The sequence below is a fragment of the Pongo abelii genome, chromosome 23, assembly GCF_028885655.2.
Source record: "Pongo abelii isolate AG06213 chromosome 23, NHGRI_mPonAbe1-v2.0_pri, whole genome shotgun sequence".
NCBI classification, from domain to species: domain Eukaryota; kingdom Metazoa; phylum Chordata; class Mammalia; order Primates; family Hominidae; genus Pongo; species Pongo abelii.
The window spans coordinates 32,064,381-32,084,886 of NC_085929.1; the positions used below are offsets into that span (position 1 = coordinate 32,064,381).

General features: G+C 41.6%; 1 protein-coding gene across 6 annotated transcripts in view; it reads left to right on the forward strand.

Annotated features, from left to right (window-relative positions):
• The window catches only part of GRK3 (G protein-coupled receptor kinase 3), a 274,428-nt gene that overhangs the window by 244,513 nt on the left and 9,409 nt on the right, over positions 1 to 20,506 (forward strand). For 5 of the 6 annotated variants that reach the window (XM_063722816.1, XM_063722815.1, XM_063722817.1 and 2 more), the window contains 6 exons: positions 2,753 to 2,819; positions 4,362 to 4,462; positions 10,297 to 10,363; positions 11,461 to 11,556; positions 14,813 to 14,975; positions 18,660 to 18,796. In XM_063722816.1, the coding sequence (XP_063578886.1) occupies positions 2,753 to 2,819; positions 4,362 to 4,462; positions 10,297 to 10,363; positions 11,461 to 11,556; positions 14,813 to 14,975; positions 18,660 to 18,796 (631 nt within the window). The remainder of the gene's footprint in view (positions 1 to 2,752; positions 2,820 to 4,361; positions 4,463 to 10,296; positions 10,364 to 11,460; positions 11,557 to 14,812; positions 14,976 to 18,659; positions 18,797 to 20,506) is intronic. The other variant, XR_010139447.1, reaches the window with a different exon arrangement.

The following is a 20,506-nucleotide window of genomic DNA, read 5'->3' on the forward strand; positions in this document are numbered from 1 at the left end:
TGTATTTTTAGTAGAGACGGGTTTCACCTTGTTAGCCGGGATGGTCTCGAACTCCTGACCTCGTGATCCACCCGCCTTGGCCTCCCAAAGTGCAGGATTACAGGCATAAGCCTCCGCGCCCGGCCTCTTTTGGGTATTTGAAAATTAACTTTTGATGTGAGAGTTTTTAATCACATAATTTTTTGAACCCATTGTTTGCCCATGAAAATGATGTAGAGCTAACTTGGGTGGGGTGTGTGTTTTGCCATCATTTATAATGCCCTGAACAATTTTCCAGCTCATTTAGGGGAAGCATGCAGCTGTTCCATTCTATCTGTAGTTCAGAAAGCTGCATTTGACCGCAGGACATGTGAATTCTTTTCCCACAACGCTCCCTGATGCAGCCAGCATGTTGCATGGGAAGAGCTTGGCTGTGCCTTGTAAGCTGTTGACAGGCCTGTTACTGTCTCCTATTTAAAGCGGCTGCATCAGGGAGCAGCTGCGATCACACAGGATCTGTGCACACCACGTGCCTCACTCAGAATGGAGATTATTACTATCATAGGTTTTCTTTAACGTTTTTCAAAATAGAAACCAAGTCTTTGGCTTTGTTCACAAAGAATAATCAAGAATGCATTGGAAACAGATGTGCATCAAGATTTCAACTTGAAAGACCAAACTGTCTGAACATGGCAGCATAGACTTGAATAGCTGAAGAGCATTTTCTGATAATTTCTCATTGAGCCGGACATGGAATCGCTATATTTATAAGTGGAATTTGTACCAATGGGGCCCATGTGCTGGAAATGGTTTTGGCACCACTAACTTTAACTCCAAGTCCCCTCACAAGCCTCCCTGTGGTCTCATGAAAGACTTTTTAAATTTAGCACAGAGCGCTTGTGTCAGAACACAGCAGGCTGCAAGGACACCGGGACCAGATGGAGGAGTGGGGTCCTCTGGCTTTGCACGCAGGAGCCAGGTCGAGGGATTTGTCAAAACACCAGGAGATCTTCACTTAATCCCTTTTTATACATTAAGGAACATCGTCAGGTGGAAACAGCTAAGTGTCAAGCAGGGAGACTAAGGTTTTCTTAAGATTTGATAAACTTTCATTCCTTTTCTCTGCAACCGCAAACATGTTAATATTTCCGTGGATTTTGTATAAAAGAATGATACAAGTATGTTTTTAAAAATTATAAATAACAGATATTGTTTGCTTTTATATCTGCTTTTTAAATGTGGTAATTGTACATTTTTTCCTTGGAAATAAGGCAAAAAGAATATTTCCAATCAAAATCTGTTTTAAAAGTTAACAAATGCTTGCTGGGTGCTAATTTACCTTGTTTTGATCTTTTTTTTCCCCCCGCAATTAATGCTTCTAAGAGATGGCAATTAGTTTGTATTTCACTGCATATGGAAGGAAATAAAGGACTAGAGTGCCCTCTCTTGTACAAAAAGAAAATTAAAGTGTTTCAGACAATAAATGGTCTGAAATGTAATAATCTCAAAAGATAGTTCAATGTATAACCTAATTAATTCAGTAGGATGACCAGCTCAGTAGCAGTAAGTAGCAGGGCAAGATAAGTGGCATTTTAATTCTTTTTTAGAATCTCTGATTTATGTATTCAACATTCTAATCCATTTTATGGAGTTAATATTAAAATATTTTGCATAATATCCTGCCTGCCTCAGATTATATCATATATGCCTTACAAATAAATTTATAAGGTTACTACTTTCTAGGCACATCTTGCTGTAAGAAAACTCAATCATATGTGTCCCTTTAATTTTGAAAATGAAAAATAAACCATGGTATTCTAGTTTGCATATTTAATAGTGTCTTTTAATGATATGATTTCCTTTGAAAGCCAGCTCTCCAAAGTTTTTAAAACATGAGAAAGAGTGAGAATAATCTGTTTTACATAGTTTACCAAGTAGACATTCATTTCATAACGTAAGAGTTACCTTTCTTAATTTCACCAGTGGTTACTGTATTAGGTACCTACCGTGTACTGCCATTGTCTTGGCTACTTGCATAGATGTCACTTTAGTTTTTCCCTTCACTGCTTCTGTGAAGTATGCGGCTTGATCCCCACTTTACAGATGAAGAATTGATACTGAAGGTTTCTATGTGGCTGATAGTCACTAAACAAACAAGTCACAACTTGAACCCAGCTTTTCTGACTCTGGAGTCTGGGGTTCTGCACAGGGAAAACAGGAAGTGCTCAGAGCTGTGGAGAATCTGCTGGTGCACGGTTAGTTTCTGTTTTCATCAAAGGGATGTATTACTTAAAATGACTGGTTTCTAGGGGTGAATCGTTTCATCTCCTTCATGTTTTGGTTCAACTGCTGTTCCTTGGGCTCTTTGAGGGACCAATATCCATTTTCCTGAAAAATGTACATGAAAATTAATGTTTAGCTCGAACTCTCATATGACAAATGTTATATAAATGACTTTTATTCTCATGATTACCTGTTGGCTAGTTATATATTCTTTTCTAACGATGTTTCCATTGGAACAGCGTATTTTAGGGCCACAAGTTCACTGAAGTGAAATTCAGGCAGTTCAAGTAAGATACAAGTCTTGCTATTTCAGGACCTAGCATTTATTCACCAGTTCTTCTATGGAAATGATAAATGTTTACGGCTTTTGCATTTCTCCAGTTTTGAATGAATAGTGATAGGACATCATACTTTACCCAAATATTAGTCAGTGATATGTGCTGTGTCACCTGATGCCATATTTTAATAGAACAATTCTTTATTTCTACAGTCACAGCCCTTTCAGACAACATAAAACCAAAGACAAGCATGAAATTGACCGAATGACACTCACCGTGGTAAGGGGATTCAAAACTGTATTCTTGTCTGCATGGTAATTGTCATGCTTCATTCTGTCAATAATAAAAAATGCTATTACATAAAATATTATAGGAAATATAAAATTATGTATAGACATAATAAAAATTTGCTTTCTTGAAACAAATAAATGCAGATACAATTTCTAAATGAATTTCTAGGAGAAAAATTAATGGAAATAGATGCCAAGGCAAAAATCAGGATTTACTAACAAACAGTATGAGGAAGCTAGCAAAAGAACTACCATCAGAGTGAACAGGCAACCTACAAAATGGGAGAAAATTTTCGCAACCTACTCATCTGACAAAGGGCTAATATCCAGAATCTACAATGAACTCAAACAAATTTACAAGAAAAAAACAAACAACCCCATCAAAAAGTGGGCGAAGGACATGAACAGACGCTTCTCAAAAGAAGACATTTATGCAGCCAAAAAATACATGAAAAAATGCTCACCATCACTGGCCATCAGAGAAATGCAAATCAAAACCACAATGAGATACCATCTCACACCAGTTAGAATGGCAATCATTAAAAAGTCAGGAAACAACAGGTGCTGGAGAGGATGTGGAGAAATAGGAACACTTTTACACTGTTGGTGGGACTGTAAACTAGTTCAACCATTGTGGAAGTCAGTGTAGCGATTCCTTAGGGATCTAGAACTAGAAATACCATTTGACCCAGCCATCCCATTACTGGGTATATACCCAAAGGACTATAAATCATGCTCCTATAAAGACACATGCACACACGTATGTTTATTGCGGCACTATTCACAATAGCAAAGACTTGGAACCAACCCAAATGTCCAACAATGATAGACTGGATTAAGAAAATGTGGCATATATACACCATGGAATACTATGCAGCCATAAAAAATGATGAGTTCATGTTCTTTGTAGGGACATGGGTGAAATTGGAAATCATCATTCTCAGTAAACTATCGCAAGAACAAAAAACCAAACACCACATATTCTCACTCATAGGTGGAAATTGAACAATGAGAACACATAGACACAGGAAGGGGAACATCACACTCTGGGGACTGTTGTGGGGTGAGGGGAGGGGGGAGGGATGGCATTGGGAGATATACCTAATGCTAAATGATGAGTTACTGGGTGCAGCACACCAGCATGGCACATGTATACATATGTAACTAACCTGCACATTGTGCACATGTACCCTAAAACTTGAAGTATAATAATAATAAAATTTAAAAAAAAAACAGAAAAAAGGAAAAAAGAAAATTGAGAACAGAAGTAAAGAAATCAAAAGAAAAGGAGAAATTACTGAGATGCCAACGAATGAGAATGCCTTCCGGTTCTTCTGATCTGCCCCCAGCCTCATTGATTTTGCAACTGATTAGTTACCTTTTCATGTTTCTATAGAGTAAATATTAATTCATAATGAGGCTGCAATTTTTAATACTATTCTTATCCTAGTAATAGCCTTTAAGTCTGGTTGAGTGTTAGGATGCTGTTTCCATGAATGGATTTTTGAAATCTTACTCGTCTTTTCCCCAGAATGTGGAACTTCCAGACACCTTCTCTCCTGAACTGAAGTCCCTTTTGGAGGGCTTGCTTCAGCGAGATGTTAGCAAGCGGCTGGGCTGTCACGGAGGCGGGTAGGCCATTGTTCCTGCCTTTCAGTATCTTTACCAGAAGAGCAAAAGAGTGATTTTAAATACTGCCTATCAAAAGTCATCCCTAGTCATTAAAATCTTCCATTTTGACTTGAAAGAGGAAAAAAATAAATCACATGGGAAATATACATATATTGTCCTATGTGTTTTATAATTAGGAAGTTGAAGAAGTCACTCACTTTTTTACTTTATTTATTTTTGAGATGGAGTCTTGCCCTGTCACCCAGGCTGGAGTGCAGTGGCGCGATCTCGGCTCACTGCAACCTCCACCTCCTGGGGTTCAAGTAATTCTCCTGCCTCAGCCTCCTGAGTAGCTAGGACCACTGGTGTGTGCTACCATGCCTGGCTAATTTTTGTATTTTTAGTAGAGATGGGGTTTTGCCATGCTGGCCAGGCTGGTCTCAAACTCCTGACCTCAGGTGATCCACCTGCCTTGGCCTCTCAAAATGCTGGGATTATAGGCATGAGCCACTGTGGCCAGCCCACTTTTTAACTTTTAAAGATTGACCTTGTAGATGACAGAAATGAATTCTGATATTTTGTAGTCCATTTGTTTTTTAGTGATGGTTATATTTGTGATTGTGGCAGTTTAACATTCTGATCAGATTCTCACATATTTCTCTCATGCATAACTGAGTAACTGCGATCTAACACATGCTCACTATTCTCCTGCCCCAAAACACTGAACAGTAATATCTGGAAAGCTTATAGAGAGGGACTTAAGACAGACCTTTCTCCTGTATCTCTTCGCCCCCAGGCTTGCTGGGCATAAGAAATAACTTTTAACTGTATATTACCTATATGTATATCATACATATGTGTATGTATTTTTAGTGTGCATATTATACATATAAGCATTTTATGTAGATAGCTAAATAATGTACATATATATGAATGTGTCCTTCTTTATCAATTTGCAAAATTACCTATTCCTGCTATAATAGATGAAGATTTAGCTCACTCATTACTGTCTCTGTAGCCTTCCCTTCCTCCACCTCTCCACCTCTCAAAAGTTGAAACGCTATTTTGAGCTCCTCTTTTGCTTGCCTCTGTAGCTTTAAGTTCTATGCTTAACCCAGTCGTGCCTTTTTCCAACTATAAACAGTATCTGAGTTGAGGATTTTGACATTCCTGTCTTTCATTGACTTCTGTCTCATGTTCTTTCATGTTAATTTTTATTTTTACATTATCAAGATGATACTGCTTTCTATTCTGTGATCATAATCAATCATAATCAATCTTTGTGCTTTGCATATAGGTTGATTTCAAAAGTTGTGAATGAAGAAGGGGTATTTACACTGTTAAGGAATCAAAAATGTTGTTCATTACATGGTTTCTACTTAGCCTGGTAATAAACCTTAAGTTAGTTTATTACCTTAATAAACCTTAAGTTAGTTTATACATACATATATAGTATGTTAGTTTATTCAGTTAGTTTATTACCTTAATAAACCTTAAGTTAGTTTATACATACATATATAGTATGATCTCTCTCTGTCTCTCTCAAAAAAGAATATGATAGTTGTGGACTTTGTTTTTCCATGATGTTTCTTTCGGGAAGGACTCAGCCTGCAGCTGCAATGAGAAAGAGGTGCTCTGTTTCTGCTGATTGGCATCATCTCACCCAACACTTCCCTTTCCAGTCTTCTGGACTGAATCTGCCATTCACTTGATTCCCTGCCTCCTGCTATATTTAGGCTAGATATAGAATTCTAGGTAAATAATAATTTTCCCCCAGAGCTTTGAAACTCTTACTTTATTGTGTACAAGCGAGCAGTCAATGCAGGTCATGGAGCTAGGTTACCACTTGCGATGGCAGACACGTAGCATCCCTTGTGCTCGGAGACTCATGTTCTTCAGCTTGGAGACCACCCTTACTTTACTTATTTGACGTTTATCCTCCTCTGTTTCTCGTAGAACTCTTATTAGCTGGATGCTGGGATTCCTTTCTAGATTTGGGCCTCTGTGCATCTGATCTTGTATATTATCTGCATCTTTGCTTTAATTATTTGTTTTACTTGCCGATAGCATAAATTTTCAACCCTTTTGTTGATTTCTTTCTAACAATCTTTAGCAGGTTTAATTTCTTAAAAGTAGAACCTTTCAGGGATTTTACGCCATGTTAAACACCTTGCTGCAGGTGTTCTGGAGTTGGGTGTGGGGGAAGGAAGTACGGTGGGTATGGGTGTGCATTTGTGTGCAAGTGTGCAGCTCAGTGCCCAGAGCTCCAGTCCTGTGTCTCATCCCCCAGCCACACACACCGTGGTGAGCTGGAGCTCAGCATGCTGGCTCTGTCCCCAGGGCAGTAGCTCTGCCCTGCTTTGCTGTCAGTCACTGCCCCTGTGTCAGCACCCCCTCTTGTCTGCTGATGGCCCTCTCTCTCTCGTGGTGGATTTATTATTTTAATATTTGTTTTTACTTTTTATTTATTTTTTTTTTTGAGATTGAGTCTCGCTCTGTTACCCAGGTTGGAGTGCAGTGGCACAATCTTGGCTCACTGCAAACTCTGCCTCACAGGTTCAAATGATTCTCCTGTCTCAGCTTCCTGAGTAGCTGGGGCTACAGGTGTGCACCACCGTGCCCGGCTAATGTTTAGTAGATATGGGGTTTCCCCATGTTGGCTAGGCTGGTCACGAACTCCTGACCTCAAGTGATCTATGCGCCTTGGCCTCCCAAAGTGCTGGGATTACAGGTGTGAGCCACCGTGTCCGGCCTATTTTTGTTTTTTAAAAGCGATAGTATCTCACTCTGTCACCCAGGCTGGAGTGCAATGGCATGATCATAGCTCACTCCAGCCCCAAACTCCCGGGCTCAAGTAATTCTTTGGCCTTAGCCTCCCAAGTAGCTGAGACCACAGGCCCACATTACCATGCCTGGCTAACATTTTTTTTTTTTTAAATAGAGAAGGGGTCTTGCTATGCTGCCCAGACAGGTCTTGAACTCCTGGCCTCAAGTGATCTTCTCCTCTTAGCCCCCAAAGAGCTAGGATTACAGGCATGAGCCACCATGCCTGTCTCCTGTGGTGGGTTTATATCTCCATGTTCCTTTCCTGCCATTTCAGTGGTTATTGAGACTATGTGAAGTTGCATGCTTTCACACAATCACTGGCTTGAACCAGAAACCTTCTTTCTGGGGCATTTCTAATTGCTTGGATATATGCAAGTAAACTTCTTATTTAGCTTACCACATTTAATGTGTCAACAATGATGGGTACAAAATGGAACCCAGTAAGAAAATCACCAAAGTGTTTCCAGTAAAAATGCACAAGGATACGCTCTGACTTGGATCCCATTCCTTCATTCAATGTCTGTTTACTGGTCACACACTGATGCTACCCCGTGAAGTGGCTGAGGCAGTGCACATGGTAGGCATGGCCCCTGCCTTCCTGAAGCTCATGCTATGGGAAAGCCATGGTGTAGAAACATCAAGTGAGACAGGTCCAGATAGTGAGAAGTACCTGTGTGGGGGATGAGGCGCCACCTTATGAAGAAGCCTGGGGAGGAACACTCCAGCTGGAGGGGTCAGCGAGGGAGGACTTCCAGGTAGAATCATTGCTCCCGTGATCCAGCAAAGCCAGGTCTCCTAGGCCCTGGGTTTGGTTATAAATGCGAAGCAAGACTTTGGAGAGTTTTGAGTAGAGGAGTGGTGAGTTCATTGAAGAAGAAGATTTGGGCGCTATATGAAGTGGGATGGGGCTGCAGGTGGGCAGGACTAGAGGTCAGAGGAGGAGACATTAGAGCAGTTCAGGCAAGAGGTGCCAGGACCCTGGTTCCTCAGTGTTTCTGGCAGTACGTCTATCATCCCTTCCCTGCCCACAAATGCCAGTAGCACCCTGAGCAGGAATCACCACCCCTGGCCAGGCGCAGTGGCTCACGCCTGTAATCCCAGTACTTTGGGAGGCCGAGGTGGGTGGATCACAAGGTCAGGAGTTTGAGACCAGCCTGACCAACATGGTGAAACCCCATCTCTACTAAATATACAATAATAATAATAATAATAATAATAATAATAATTAGCCGGGTGTGGTGGCATGCACCGGTAATCCCAGCTACTCAGAGGCTGAGGCAGGAGAATCGCTTGAACCCAGGAGGCGGAGGTTGCAGTGAGCTGAGATCGCACCACTGCACTCCAGCCTGAGTGACAAAAAAAAAAAAAAAAGAAAAAGAAACACCACCCCTAAGCGAGAGTCTCGTGAGGATGGGAGGTGGTAGGAAGTAGTCAGGTCTGGGTCTGACCAAGGGGTGGCTGTGAAGCCTGAGGGAAGACAAGCATCCAGGACCATCCTGGCTGGGCCTGTGCAGGAGCAGTGCGGAGAGGGCTGTGTTAGCCCTGCCTGCATCCCGTGAGTGGGCTGGGGAGTAGGAGTGTCCTGGAACACAGGTTGGTGCTTGGGATGCAGATTTAGGAGTCCTATAAGGGCACTCAAGCTCTGGGATGGGTGAGATGCCCCAGGGACTGACTACAGAAGGGCCCCAAGAAGCAGCCCTGAGCTCTGTGACAGGATGTGGAGAGAGAAAGTCAGTGGCATGTTCTGGGAGTACTCCTCCCCCATGCGGGCTTTTCCTTGGACGTGCAACTTGTTTTTTTTTTTTTCCTGGCAACAGATTCTCACTCTGTCACCCAGGCTGGAGTGCAGTGGCACAATCTCGGCTCACTGCAACCTCTGCCTCCCGGTTTCAGGCAATTCTCCTGCCTCAGCCTCCCGAGTAGCTGAGACTACAGGCGCCTGCCACCACACCCAGCTAATTTTTTGTATTTTAGTCGAGACAGGGTTTCATTGTGTTGCCCAGACTGGTCTCGATCTCCTGAGCTCAGGCAATCCACCCACCTTGGCCTCCCAAAGTGCTAAGATTACAGGCATGAGCCACCATGCCTGACCAACTTTTGCTGTGGGTACTCCGAGTTTTAATCATGACCTTCAAGAAAACTTGTTTCTTCAATTTATTTTTTATTTTTATTTTTGTTTTTATTTTTTTTTTGAGATGGAGTCTTGCTCTGTCGCCCAGGCTGGAGTGCAGTGGCGCGATCTTGGCTCACTGCAAGCTCCGCCTCCCAGGTTCATGCCATTCTCTTGCTTCAGCCTTCCGGGTAGCTGGGACTACAGGCGCCCGCCACCACGCCCGGCTAAGTTTTTTGTATTTTCAGTAGAGAAGGGGTTTCACCGTGTTAGCCAGGATGATCTTGATCTCCTGACCTCGTGATCCACCCGCCTCAGCCTCCCAAAGTGCTGGGATTACAGGCATGAGCCACCACGCATGGCTAATTTTTTTGTATTTTTAGTAGAGACGGGGTTTCACCATGTTAGCCAGGATGGGTTTCTTCAATTTAGAAGGGGTTTTGGTATACATTATATTATTAGATCTCTTGTTTGCTTCTGAGTAAATGTGGTGCTTCACATTCCTGTCATTTTCCTATTACATTATCTATTGCAATGTGTAAATATTTGCTGTAAATTTCTTTAATGTGTAGATATCCAATTTAATTCTTATTTTCAGTTATGTTCTCCTGACTATAGAATTATTGTGTGTGTGTGCATGTGTGTATATATATCTGTGAAAATTTCTAGGTTATCTTAAACTGTAATAGCTATCCCAAATAAATGATCATATGGGATAATATTCCCAGGCACTGCATGCGGTATTCTAAACATCGTAGCATTCCTCGTGTTGTTTTGAAGGAAGCATATTTATTTGCTTTCTTAAAGGAAAAACTGGAAATACTTGTTCCCCTGTATTGTTAACAGGAGACAGTTTTGCACAATATTTCTTACGTTTCCAAATGCATACTCAGCACTGTTATGACTCTTTCTCCTCCAGCTCACAGGAAGTAAAAGAGCACAGCTTTTTCAAAGGTGTTGACTGGCAGCATGTCTACTTACAAAAGGTACTCACTCCCTCTTGACTCTACTTATGATACTGCCGCCCCGCCCTTACACGCTCATCTGTCTCAGTTTCTGTCTCTGTCTCTCTATGCACTGCTGGCTTCCTAGCTGTGTCTCCCCAGCATCCCCACCACCCACCCCCCAGCATCCTGTGTCCACACTGCCCTGTTACCCAAGAGTTACCATGTAGCCAATTCCCTTTGGGGCATCCTCTCACGCTTCATTTCCCTAATAGAAACATTTTGAAAATATCTCCCTATATCAACTAATAAAAGGTAAAATGGAGCTATGATCTAGTTAATTCAAATGCACATATAATTGAGCCTTTTTTAGTTTTTGCTCTTCTTGAATTCTTATCTCAATGTGACTGTATTTTTACATAGATCTCTATAAAATGTACGTGAAACTTCTGCCATAAACGTATGTATATTTTCTAGCCCAATACTACATAATTTAAGAATTAGCATGATTTTATATCAGCATAATTTCCTTTCCTTATTTTAAGCTTCATTATATTTGCGTTGATACAGGAAACACCCCAAATTCAATTTTTAGAAAAATGTTGGTTATCAGCTTTAAACTTGCTTTGCGTGAACTCAAGCTGCAGAGAAATGATGATTTTCTGTAGTAAAGAAAGACTAATCTGTTAGTCCTACCGAATTAGAGTTCGACCTCTGGGTCAGTTAACATATACCTCAGGGTGTTTGCAGATGTGCCCTGCTCCGTCTAGGCCCCATTGTCTGTTGTGGCTCCAGCAACCTGAAGGTGGTGGTGTGTCCTCTGAGAGAATGTGCTTTCTTAAGCTGAGCTGGACGGATATGCAGTCCTGAGATTTTGTTATATTTGAAAATTATTTAAGGCTTTGGACATGAATCCTATTTTTCTTTAATTTGTCTAAAATCTAGGGCCTTCCTTTGGGGCTATTTAATGCAGAGGCTTTTCTACAAAATATGAAATGTGATTTGTTACAAGTTTGAATGACATGCTGCGCAGTGTAGCATGCGGATATCTCGCACTGTGCTGTCTTTGTAGAATGTTAGGTTGGGACAGGGCCATACGATCGTCTGAAAACTGTACCATGCTTGTTTGGATCTTTCAGTACCCACCACCCTTGATTCCTCCCCGGGGAGAAGTCAATGCTGCTGATGCCTTTGATATTGGCTCATTTGATGAAGAGGATACCAAAGGGATTAAGGTACACATGCGATCATTTATTTCTTTATTTTTATTTTTGGATGGGGTGATTTCTGTTGGAAATCAAACTTAGTGGTTGTTTTAATATTGGGCTGTTTGTAGTATTTAACTTACAAATGAGTATCAACATATTTGAAGAATGTGTAAGTTAAGGATCTAAATTAAAGGCTTTGAAAGCTTTCTTCAGACTAATAATTTTATTTTTGAGGAACTGCATGGTAAAATATTATTGATTTGGAATATTTGTGATTGAAATAAAACTTGAATTATACCTGAAGCAGGAAAAACAGCTGTGTGATATCAAACATACTTCCCTAGTGCAAAAGAGCCAGCTGTCTCAATTCTTCTGAGTTTTTAGATCTCCCCGTGTTAGGATGAAAGAGCAAACAGCATGAATCATTTTGCATTTGTCAATCAAAGGTGAAATAATCAGTGTTTTTTTAATACAGTCCTCTGCATTTTTGGAACTTTTGTTCCTATCGTTATTCCCCCAAGTAGAGACAAGACATAATTAGAGACGGTGAGTCATGATAGAAGACTGTTCTGTTTAAGATGCTGGGTCAAAGTGTATCACTACATCAAGCTCTCACCTACCCCCATGCTGGCAGCTTGCCCCAGGCTCTCCCCCCTGCCCCCGGGCCTTCCCTGTTTCTTCTCAGCTGCTCCCATTTACACCCTTCTGACGCAAACCCGCCTTGCCTTCCCCACCAAGTAGCTTCCTTCTCCAGAAAGCTGCAGCACTATTAAAACACACACCTGTGAGGTGTAAATAAAAGAGTGGCAAGTAAAATGCAAGGGCCTAGCAGGAGCTATAACTGGAGACATGTAGGACTGGGACCAACTAGGCTGTGGGACAGAAAAAGCAGTAAACGGCTGGAGGAAGATGGGAGGACTGCGGGGAAGGAGAGCAGCTATCGGGAGCAGCATGTACCAGCCAAGTGCACCTGGGGAACCCAGTGGCAGCTGGTCAGAGCTGGGGGCCCCAGGAGATGAGGGGCTGGGCCATGATGGTGATTGAGGTATTCATGGGACCAGGTTTTCTGGTGTTGGAGGTTAGGTGAAGGCAAAGTGCAGAGGACCCAGGTCACAGGGCTGTGAGGATTGCTGGCCAACTGAGGGACACCATTCTGTGGTCTGGAGCAGTGGCTGGGGTCAGCATTGAGACCGATGCCTAGACCTATACACCACCAGGCATCGTCTGTAGCTGGAACCATTGATACCTGTCAGGTATATGAGTATACAGCAGTGCTTTGGGGAACGATCCATTTACAAAGGTATTTAAAAAATTTACTGCTGACACAATAGAATTTTTTCACCTGCTGTATACCACTATCTATCCGTCAGGGTACTAAAAATAAAACACTGTTACGTGGGTGCCTACAAGCATTTTTTGATGTTAAAAAGAGATGCTCATACTTAAAAATGTTGTAAACCAAGATCTAGGCTTTGGAGTCAGACAGACTGGGCTGGGATCTGCCACTGAGCTGAGTGAATGTGGGCCATTCTGCATCCTCTCGAGTCTTGGCTTTCTCACCTGTAAAGTGGGTGGTTTCATTGCCAAGCTTTCTCTGAGGATAAATAAGGTGGCCTGCTGAAGGCTACAGGCATATAGTCAATGCTTGGCAAACTAGTAGCTTCTACTATTATGTTTTGGTTCTTCCTGAGCAAGAGCTGAGAAAGAGCACACTTAGAACAAGAAGTCCTGTCTGGTAGGGATTCAGCTGTAAACAAGAAGCCCAGGTCCTGCCCCCGTGAGAGCTGAGTCCAGCAGGGAGGGCAGGGGACTGCATTTTAAGAAACTATCTTTTAAAAACAGCCCAAATAATACATTTTCTTTAAAAGGGTGGGGGAAAACTCACCTCATGTAAACATAAGTTCTTTTTTAAAAAAATTCATTTTCAGCAAGGTGGGCTCAGTCATAAAGATCAAGTCTTTCTGAAATTACAGGCGGTAGAACAGTGTCTATTAAACAGAGTTGGCCATTCCAGAATAACTGCCTGGGCAAGGAGCATGCTTTGACTCTTTGCCAGACTGTTCAGAGCCTGTCCCTGTGTGCCTGATCTCAGGTGCTCATTGGACCTTGAGGTTTTCAACACCCCATCACTCACACACACTCACACACGCACCTCCAGTCCCATTCAGAGCAACTGAGGGGTTCAGTTATGGGCTTAGATAGAATGTCTGAAGAAAACAGAAAGAGGAAAAACTCTACAGGTCAAAGCGACCTCAGAATCAACAGATTATTATAATAGATCAGTGAGACTGGATGGAGTAGGCCCCATATTGGGATGTGGGATGCAGCTTCTTCTGGTGTTCTGTTGATTTGCTAAGGGAGTGTGTGCAAGTGCCTTAGCCTCCTTGGTCTTTCTTGCCCTTCTCAGTATTTTGCCTGTTATGATACCTACCCCTGCTTATCTTTCAAGGAGTAAGCAAATCAAGTTTCTAAGGAGGTCTGTGCTTCTAAGACAAGCATGTATTTACCAGCAGGCTTGCTAGTATTTCTGCCATAAAAATGTAGTTCACATGCAGAAAACCATTTTCTTTGCTCATATTCAAAGTGCAGCCTTACCTAGAGGGTAGAAAGAAGAATTTTGAATAATCGTTTGGAAGAAAAATGCTACCATTAAGTGTAATTTTTGTTACAGCAGCTCTTAAAGGCTCCATTGCCTAAACTCCCCATGTATCTTGAGATTTCTTATACATGTGATTATGATGTCAAACTGTAAATAGTTGGAAGGTTCATGGAATCAATAGGAAGCTCAACTTCATTTACCTTTTGTTTTTCTAACTTTGCAAATTAATTGAGGGTAGGTTCAAAAGCCCTCTTGGCTTCTCCCTTATAACTGTTTCTGAAACTATAGAAACAGCTTTCCTACCTATATAAACAAAATATCCTTACCATAATTGAAATTTTACTTTGTTGTCAGAGTCTCTTAGTACTTCAAGTAAAATCCTGTATGTGTGAGTTTTCGTTGGCAAAACATGTCATGAAGATAATGTACAAGATTGGGTTGAATGTAGCTGATCCAGGACTGAAAGTAAAGTGCTCGTCAGTTCTGTTTGTGGATGCTGATTGCTTGAGTTGTCATTAGCAGAGATTTGTGATAACTAATAACCTGCCTCGAAATGATTACTGCTGCCATCTAGTCATCTTCCTATATAGAGTTATGATAGAGTCACCATGGATGTGGCGCCGCGGACTCTTACCTTTGGAAGTATGTTAAATCATAATTATCTTGATTTCTTAAAATAATCAGCTACTTGATTGCGACCAAGAACTCTACAAGAACTTCCCTTTGGTCATCTCTGAACGCTGGCAGCAAGAAGTAACGGAAACAGTTTATGAAGCAGTAAATGCAGACACGGATAAAATTGAGGCCAGGAAGAGAGCTAAAAATAAGCAACTTGGCCACGAAGAAGGTAAAATAGCTCACGTGTCTCAATACATTTCTAATGCAGTAAATTTTCAAAATTTATTGTAAAGCTGAAAAAGTATTTGGGTCATAAGATATTTTCCAGTCGAGAAGAAAGCAATGCCATAAATCGCTTTAGTTTGCTCTGGCTTGGAAGAGCTCAGTCTAATATTTCAAAAGTCTTCAGTCAGCACACAAATAAGTCTATGGAGACAGGTGGCCGGGTTTCTTTAGTATGCCCTTTTATCTTGGAGTGCTTGGGGACTGGTTTGGAGGTTTTTTCCTTGCAGATTGAGTATAACGGTGTCAGGAGTGGGGCTGGGGCTGGTGTCATTGGTGTGTGCCCTGTGCGGTCATCTGGGTACCTGACTCAGTTTAGTCCTCTTGTCATCACCTTGAGACGCTTAGTCATTTTTGAACAAGGGGCCTGTATTTTCATTTTGCACTGAGGCCCGAGAAGTATGTAGCCGGTCCTGGCGAGGAACTTAGCACGACACGTCACTTGTCAAGAGAGGTAAATGTCTCCCATTCAAGTACTAACCAGGCCCAACCCTGCTTAGCTTCCAAGATCAGACGACGTCGGGTGTGTTAAGGATAGTATGGCCATAGACAAGAGAGTTAAATATATAAAGACATTTATATTACAAACAGCATTTTAAAAATTGCCAAATCAGGCCAGGCGCAGTGGCTCATGTCTGTAATCCCAGCGCTTCAGGAGGTCGAGGCAGGAGGATCACTTGAGTCCAGAAGTCCAAGAGCAGCCTGGGCAACATGGTGAAACCCTATCTCTACAAAAAATAAGAATTAGCCAGGCGTGGTGGCGTGCGCCTGTAGTCCCAGGGACTGGGGGGCCGAGACAGGAGGATCACTTGAGCCCAGGAGGTCGTCCGCAGTGAGCTGAGATTGTGCCATTGCACCCTAGCCTGGGTGACACAGTGAGAAGCTGTCTCAAAAAAAAATTGCCAAACTGTATTTTTATGTAAATAATTCAATGCCCTACTAAACATAACATCAAGTAGGAAACATAAGTTTTAAATAAATCAGTCATTCTCGATTCACTGAATATGGTTATTCTTGATTTTTCGAAGATTTCATGAATTTTGGATAATTAAATTTATTGTAGTTGATGATTATATTAAGATGTAATTTCATTTTCCCTCTGAGCAAAGACCCTTGCAAGGTTAACCTTATATAACAAGAATAACCAGAAACATTTTAACTCTATTAATAGGTTACTTTGGTGGCAGCATCTTGGTATAGGATTCCTTAGTCTTATCTGGCAATTTCCCTGTGGCATTTAAAGTGTCTTCAATTCTGGATGACTTACTGTTTATATAAACGTTGCCAGAATACACCTAGGGAATCCTGCATTCTTTTAACTCTGCTTACCTCAATTCTGCAGGGACACACAGCCTTTATTTGTAAGCTCTTTTTTTTTTTTTTTTTTTTTTTTTTGAGACAGAGTCTCACACTGCCGCCCAGGTTGGAGTGCAGTGGTGCGATCTCGGCTCACTGCAACCTCCGCCTCCCAGGTTCAAGTGATTCTGCTGCCTCAGCCTCCCAAGTAGCTGGGATTACAGGCGCCCACCACCACGCCTGGCTAATTTTTTGTATTTTTAGTAGAGATGGGATTTCACGATGTTGGCCAGGCTGGTCTTGAACTCCTGACTTCGTGATCCACCTGCCTTGGCCTCCCAAAGTGCTGGGATTACAGGCATGAGCCACCGTGCCCGGCTGTAAGCTCTTCTTTAGAGAACAGGTCCATTGTGATCACACTGGGGTGTGTTTGCCACAGCAGATTTTACACAGGAAATTGAATCGATGTGGACTTGCTCAAGGGGGGGTCATGATGTCATTAGAATCCTGATTAATTGGATCCAGAAATATATATACATCTTCATAAGCACGTTCAAGTGTATCCTTCTAGTTAGAGCTGTAATTAGAAAGTTTAGCAAATCAATGAATTTATCTTCCTGTGTTAGCAAGTAATTCATGCATAAGTAGGTCTTGGCTGACAATCTCAGAGGTCACCTTTATAGAAAAATATAGTCTAGGCTTAGATTCCTGAAAAAAAAAATTATAATAAACTTGGTCCTCCATGTCTCAGGTTCTGCATCTGTGGATTCGACCGACTATGATCAAAAATATCTGGAGAAAAACAATAAGAATAACAATACAACAATAAAAAATAATGCAAATAAAAGCCATACAGCAGGGGTTCCCAACCCCCAGGGGGGAGGCCAGTTGGGAACTGGGCCGCACAGCAGGAGATGAGTGCTGGGCGAAGGAGCATCACCACCTGAGCTCCGCCTCCTGTCAGATCAGCAGTGGCCTGAGATTCTCATAGGATTGCAAACCCTATAGTGAACGGTGCACGTGAGGGATCTAGGTTACGTGCTCCTTATGAGAATCGAACGCTTGATCTGAAGTAGCACAGTTTGAACCCAAAACCATTCCCCCATTCCCGTCTGTGGAAAAGTTGTCTTCCACGAAACTGGTCCCCGGTGCCAAAAAGGTTAGGGACCACTGCTACACAGTGTAACAACTATTTATGTAGCATTTACACTGTATTAGGTATTATAGGTAAACTAGAGGTGATTTAAAGTTTGTAGGAGGATATATGTAGGTTCTATGCAAACACCATGCCATTTTATATTGACGACTTGAGCATCTACTGATTTCGGTATCTGCTAGGGTCCTGGAACCTATCCCTTGTGGATACCAAGGGATGACTGTGCTCATATTTTAGATAGATTTTGGAAGTGCAAGCACTTCTCAGTGAAAACAACTCCATCCTTCCCCATCACCACTGACCTTCCCTGGCCCTCCCTCTCCTTTGTTCTTTTCCTGCTTGTCTCCAGATGACACGACATGGGTTTTACTTGTTTACTTATGATCTGAAACACTCACTAGATTGTAAGCTCTCTGAAGCAGGGGTTTTTGTCTCTTTTGTTCTCTGCTGAACCCAGAACATCTGGAACATGCCCAGCACCTGGGCATTCATGTGATTCTTGTCGAAGAAGTGAGCGTGTGAGTGAATGATTTTAGCACAATCACCAAAGCCTTTAATACAGACTTTAAAATTAACCTTTTTTTTTTTTTTTTTTTTTAAAGACACAGTCCTTCACTATAAAAATGTAATCAGGACTCAACAATGTCTGTGAATTATCTCTATACATAACCATATATTTGAGGAATAAACCTAACATTAAGCTGAGGAATGAACCATTTTTGATCCTTATGTTACCTTAAATTACTTAGACAAGAAAATTCCCACTATTATTATTTTTAAGATTAAAGGGAGAATCCCAACCCCACGTAAAGGCGAAGGTACTTTGGGGATAGCTTGACTTTAAATACCCTCTATTCTCCAGTTCTCATTATACATAATGAAAAGAGTTTGGAAACTAACTTTTGCCCCCCCGCAGAGTGATAAATGAACATCATGGATTTATCAGCATATTGAGAAGCAGTCATTTACTGTGTGAGCAGAGAAAGCTGCAGAACCCTCTGATCTTTAGATCCCCAGTACACATGCATTTAAAACTAAAATCGTGACTTCTGTAATGTGTTCTATTTATAGAAACCTGGTTTTTCCAAAAAGTATGTCTGTTCTTTTTTCAGAGAATAATGCTGCTAAGACATTTTGTTTCAGAGCCTATTTAACTCCTAGTGATTTTGTATTCCTCAGATTACGCTCTGGGGAAGGACTGTATTATGCACGGGTACATGCTGAAACTGGGAAACCCATTTCTGACTCAGTGGCAGCGTCGCTATTTTTACCTCTTTCCAAATAGACTTGAATGGAGAGGAGAGGGAGAGTCCCGGGTAAGTCTAAGGCAGTCTCACCGAGCATGTTTCCCAGTCCTTACAATGGCATATGGTTATTTCATGTTGCTGACATGTTTTATACAGTATCTTCCGAAACTCTGTGATTCTATTTTACTGGTATACATGAGATTGTAATGTGCAAACTTTAACTTGTTTTTAAACTTCCAAGTCAAGGAACAACTTGGTAATACCTGAAAATAGAACATGCTTTTCAGTGAGGTCAGAAGCACCACATCATCAGATGGACTTGAAGAAGGCTGGAGAGCAGTTAGACAGATCTAAAAAGAAAAGACAAGCTGGATTTTGAAGTCGGACAGTGGTGTTCAGCTCCACTGCTGAGTGTCTCTGGGACTTTGAACACATCACATTGACTCTCTCAGCCTTCGTTTTCTCATCTGTGAAATGAGGGAAGTAGAAATAATCACAACTGCAGTCAGCCCTCTATATCCACAGATCCCCATCCTGGGATTCAAACAACCAAGGAGAGAAAATATTCGGGAAAAAAATATTTAAAATAACAACAAAACAATGAAAACTAATACAGAAAAAAACAACACAGTCTAACGACTATTTACATAGCATTTACGTTAGAGGTGATTTAGAGTATACAGGAGGATGTGTGAAGGTTATATGCAAATACGATACCATTTTATATCAGCAACTTGAGCATCTGTGGATTTTCTATAATTCGGACCTGGGCAGATTATACATTTATTACGCTACTCGGGGATTCCTGGAACCAGTCCCCTGTGGATACCAAGGGATGACTGTACTGTAATTTTTGCAAGTTTATCTGAGGTCAAGTGCTGTTAAAAAAACAAACAAACAACTCCATGTGTTTTGGAACCTTTGAGGGTCCAACTCTCATTTTATAAAGAGGAAAGCAGGCTTAGAAGAGGAAAGTCTGCCACCCAAAAACACAACTGGACAGTTAGGAGGTGGAGGGGTGACTCAGACCAGGTCGTCCTGTGCCCTCAGTCTCTCCATTGTATGGCCTCTCCTAGTTGGGTCAAATAAAATGTCCCAGGCCATGACACTTGGCACAGAGGTGAGGTCACCAAAAGATACTTCCTTATGTCTCCACCTTGTTGAGAATTTATAGGTGGATCTTACAACAGACAGCAAGATGTAGCTGCCCTCTAAGATCCTTTCGAGAGCTAATGTTTGTGAACAAGATAAAAAGAAATTTCCGATCCACACTACCTTTCAGCAAATCAGGCAGCATTTATTAAGTGCCTACTGTGTGAGGAGCCCAGGGCTTGTCAACAAGGAAGAAGCCAACCCTGGTGGAAGGCGTCTTTTCTTTTCTTGGTGGGGGTGGGGTGGGGGTGGGGCCTGGTGAGTCATCGTAAGCAGGACAATGGTCCCAAACACTCAAAACATTGTTTATGTGTTGGATGTGTTGGAATACCACCCATCTGTTCTCCAGGGATCAGAAGTGTGGAAAACAGGGCACCTAAATCTCATGTATTTGACTTTGGACTATATTTTTAGTTTACTGTTGGCAAAGTTTTCATTCAATTATGAATGATTACAATTGCATATCACTCCATTTCTTTGAAAAGAAACAAGATCTTCCCAACCATCACTCCTGCCATCGAAGTTATTTTTGAAAAATTAGAATCTAGGATCTAAGTTCCAGTTAATAAGATTCTTTTGGGGAGTCTGAAGTGTAACTCAGGGCTGGGAAGCATCAAAGTAGCTCCC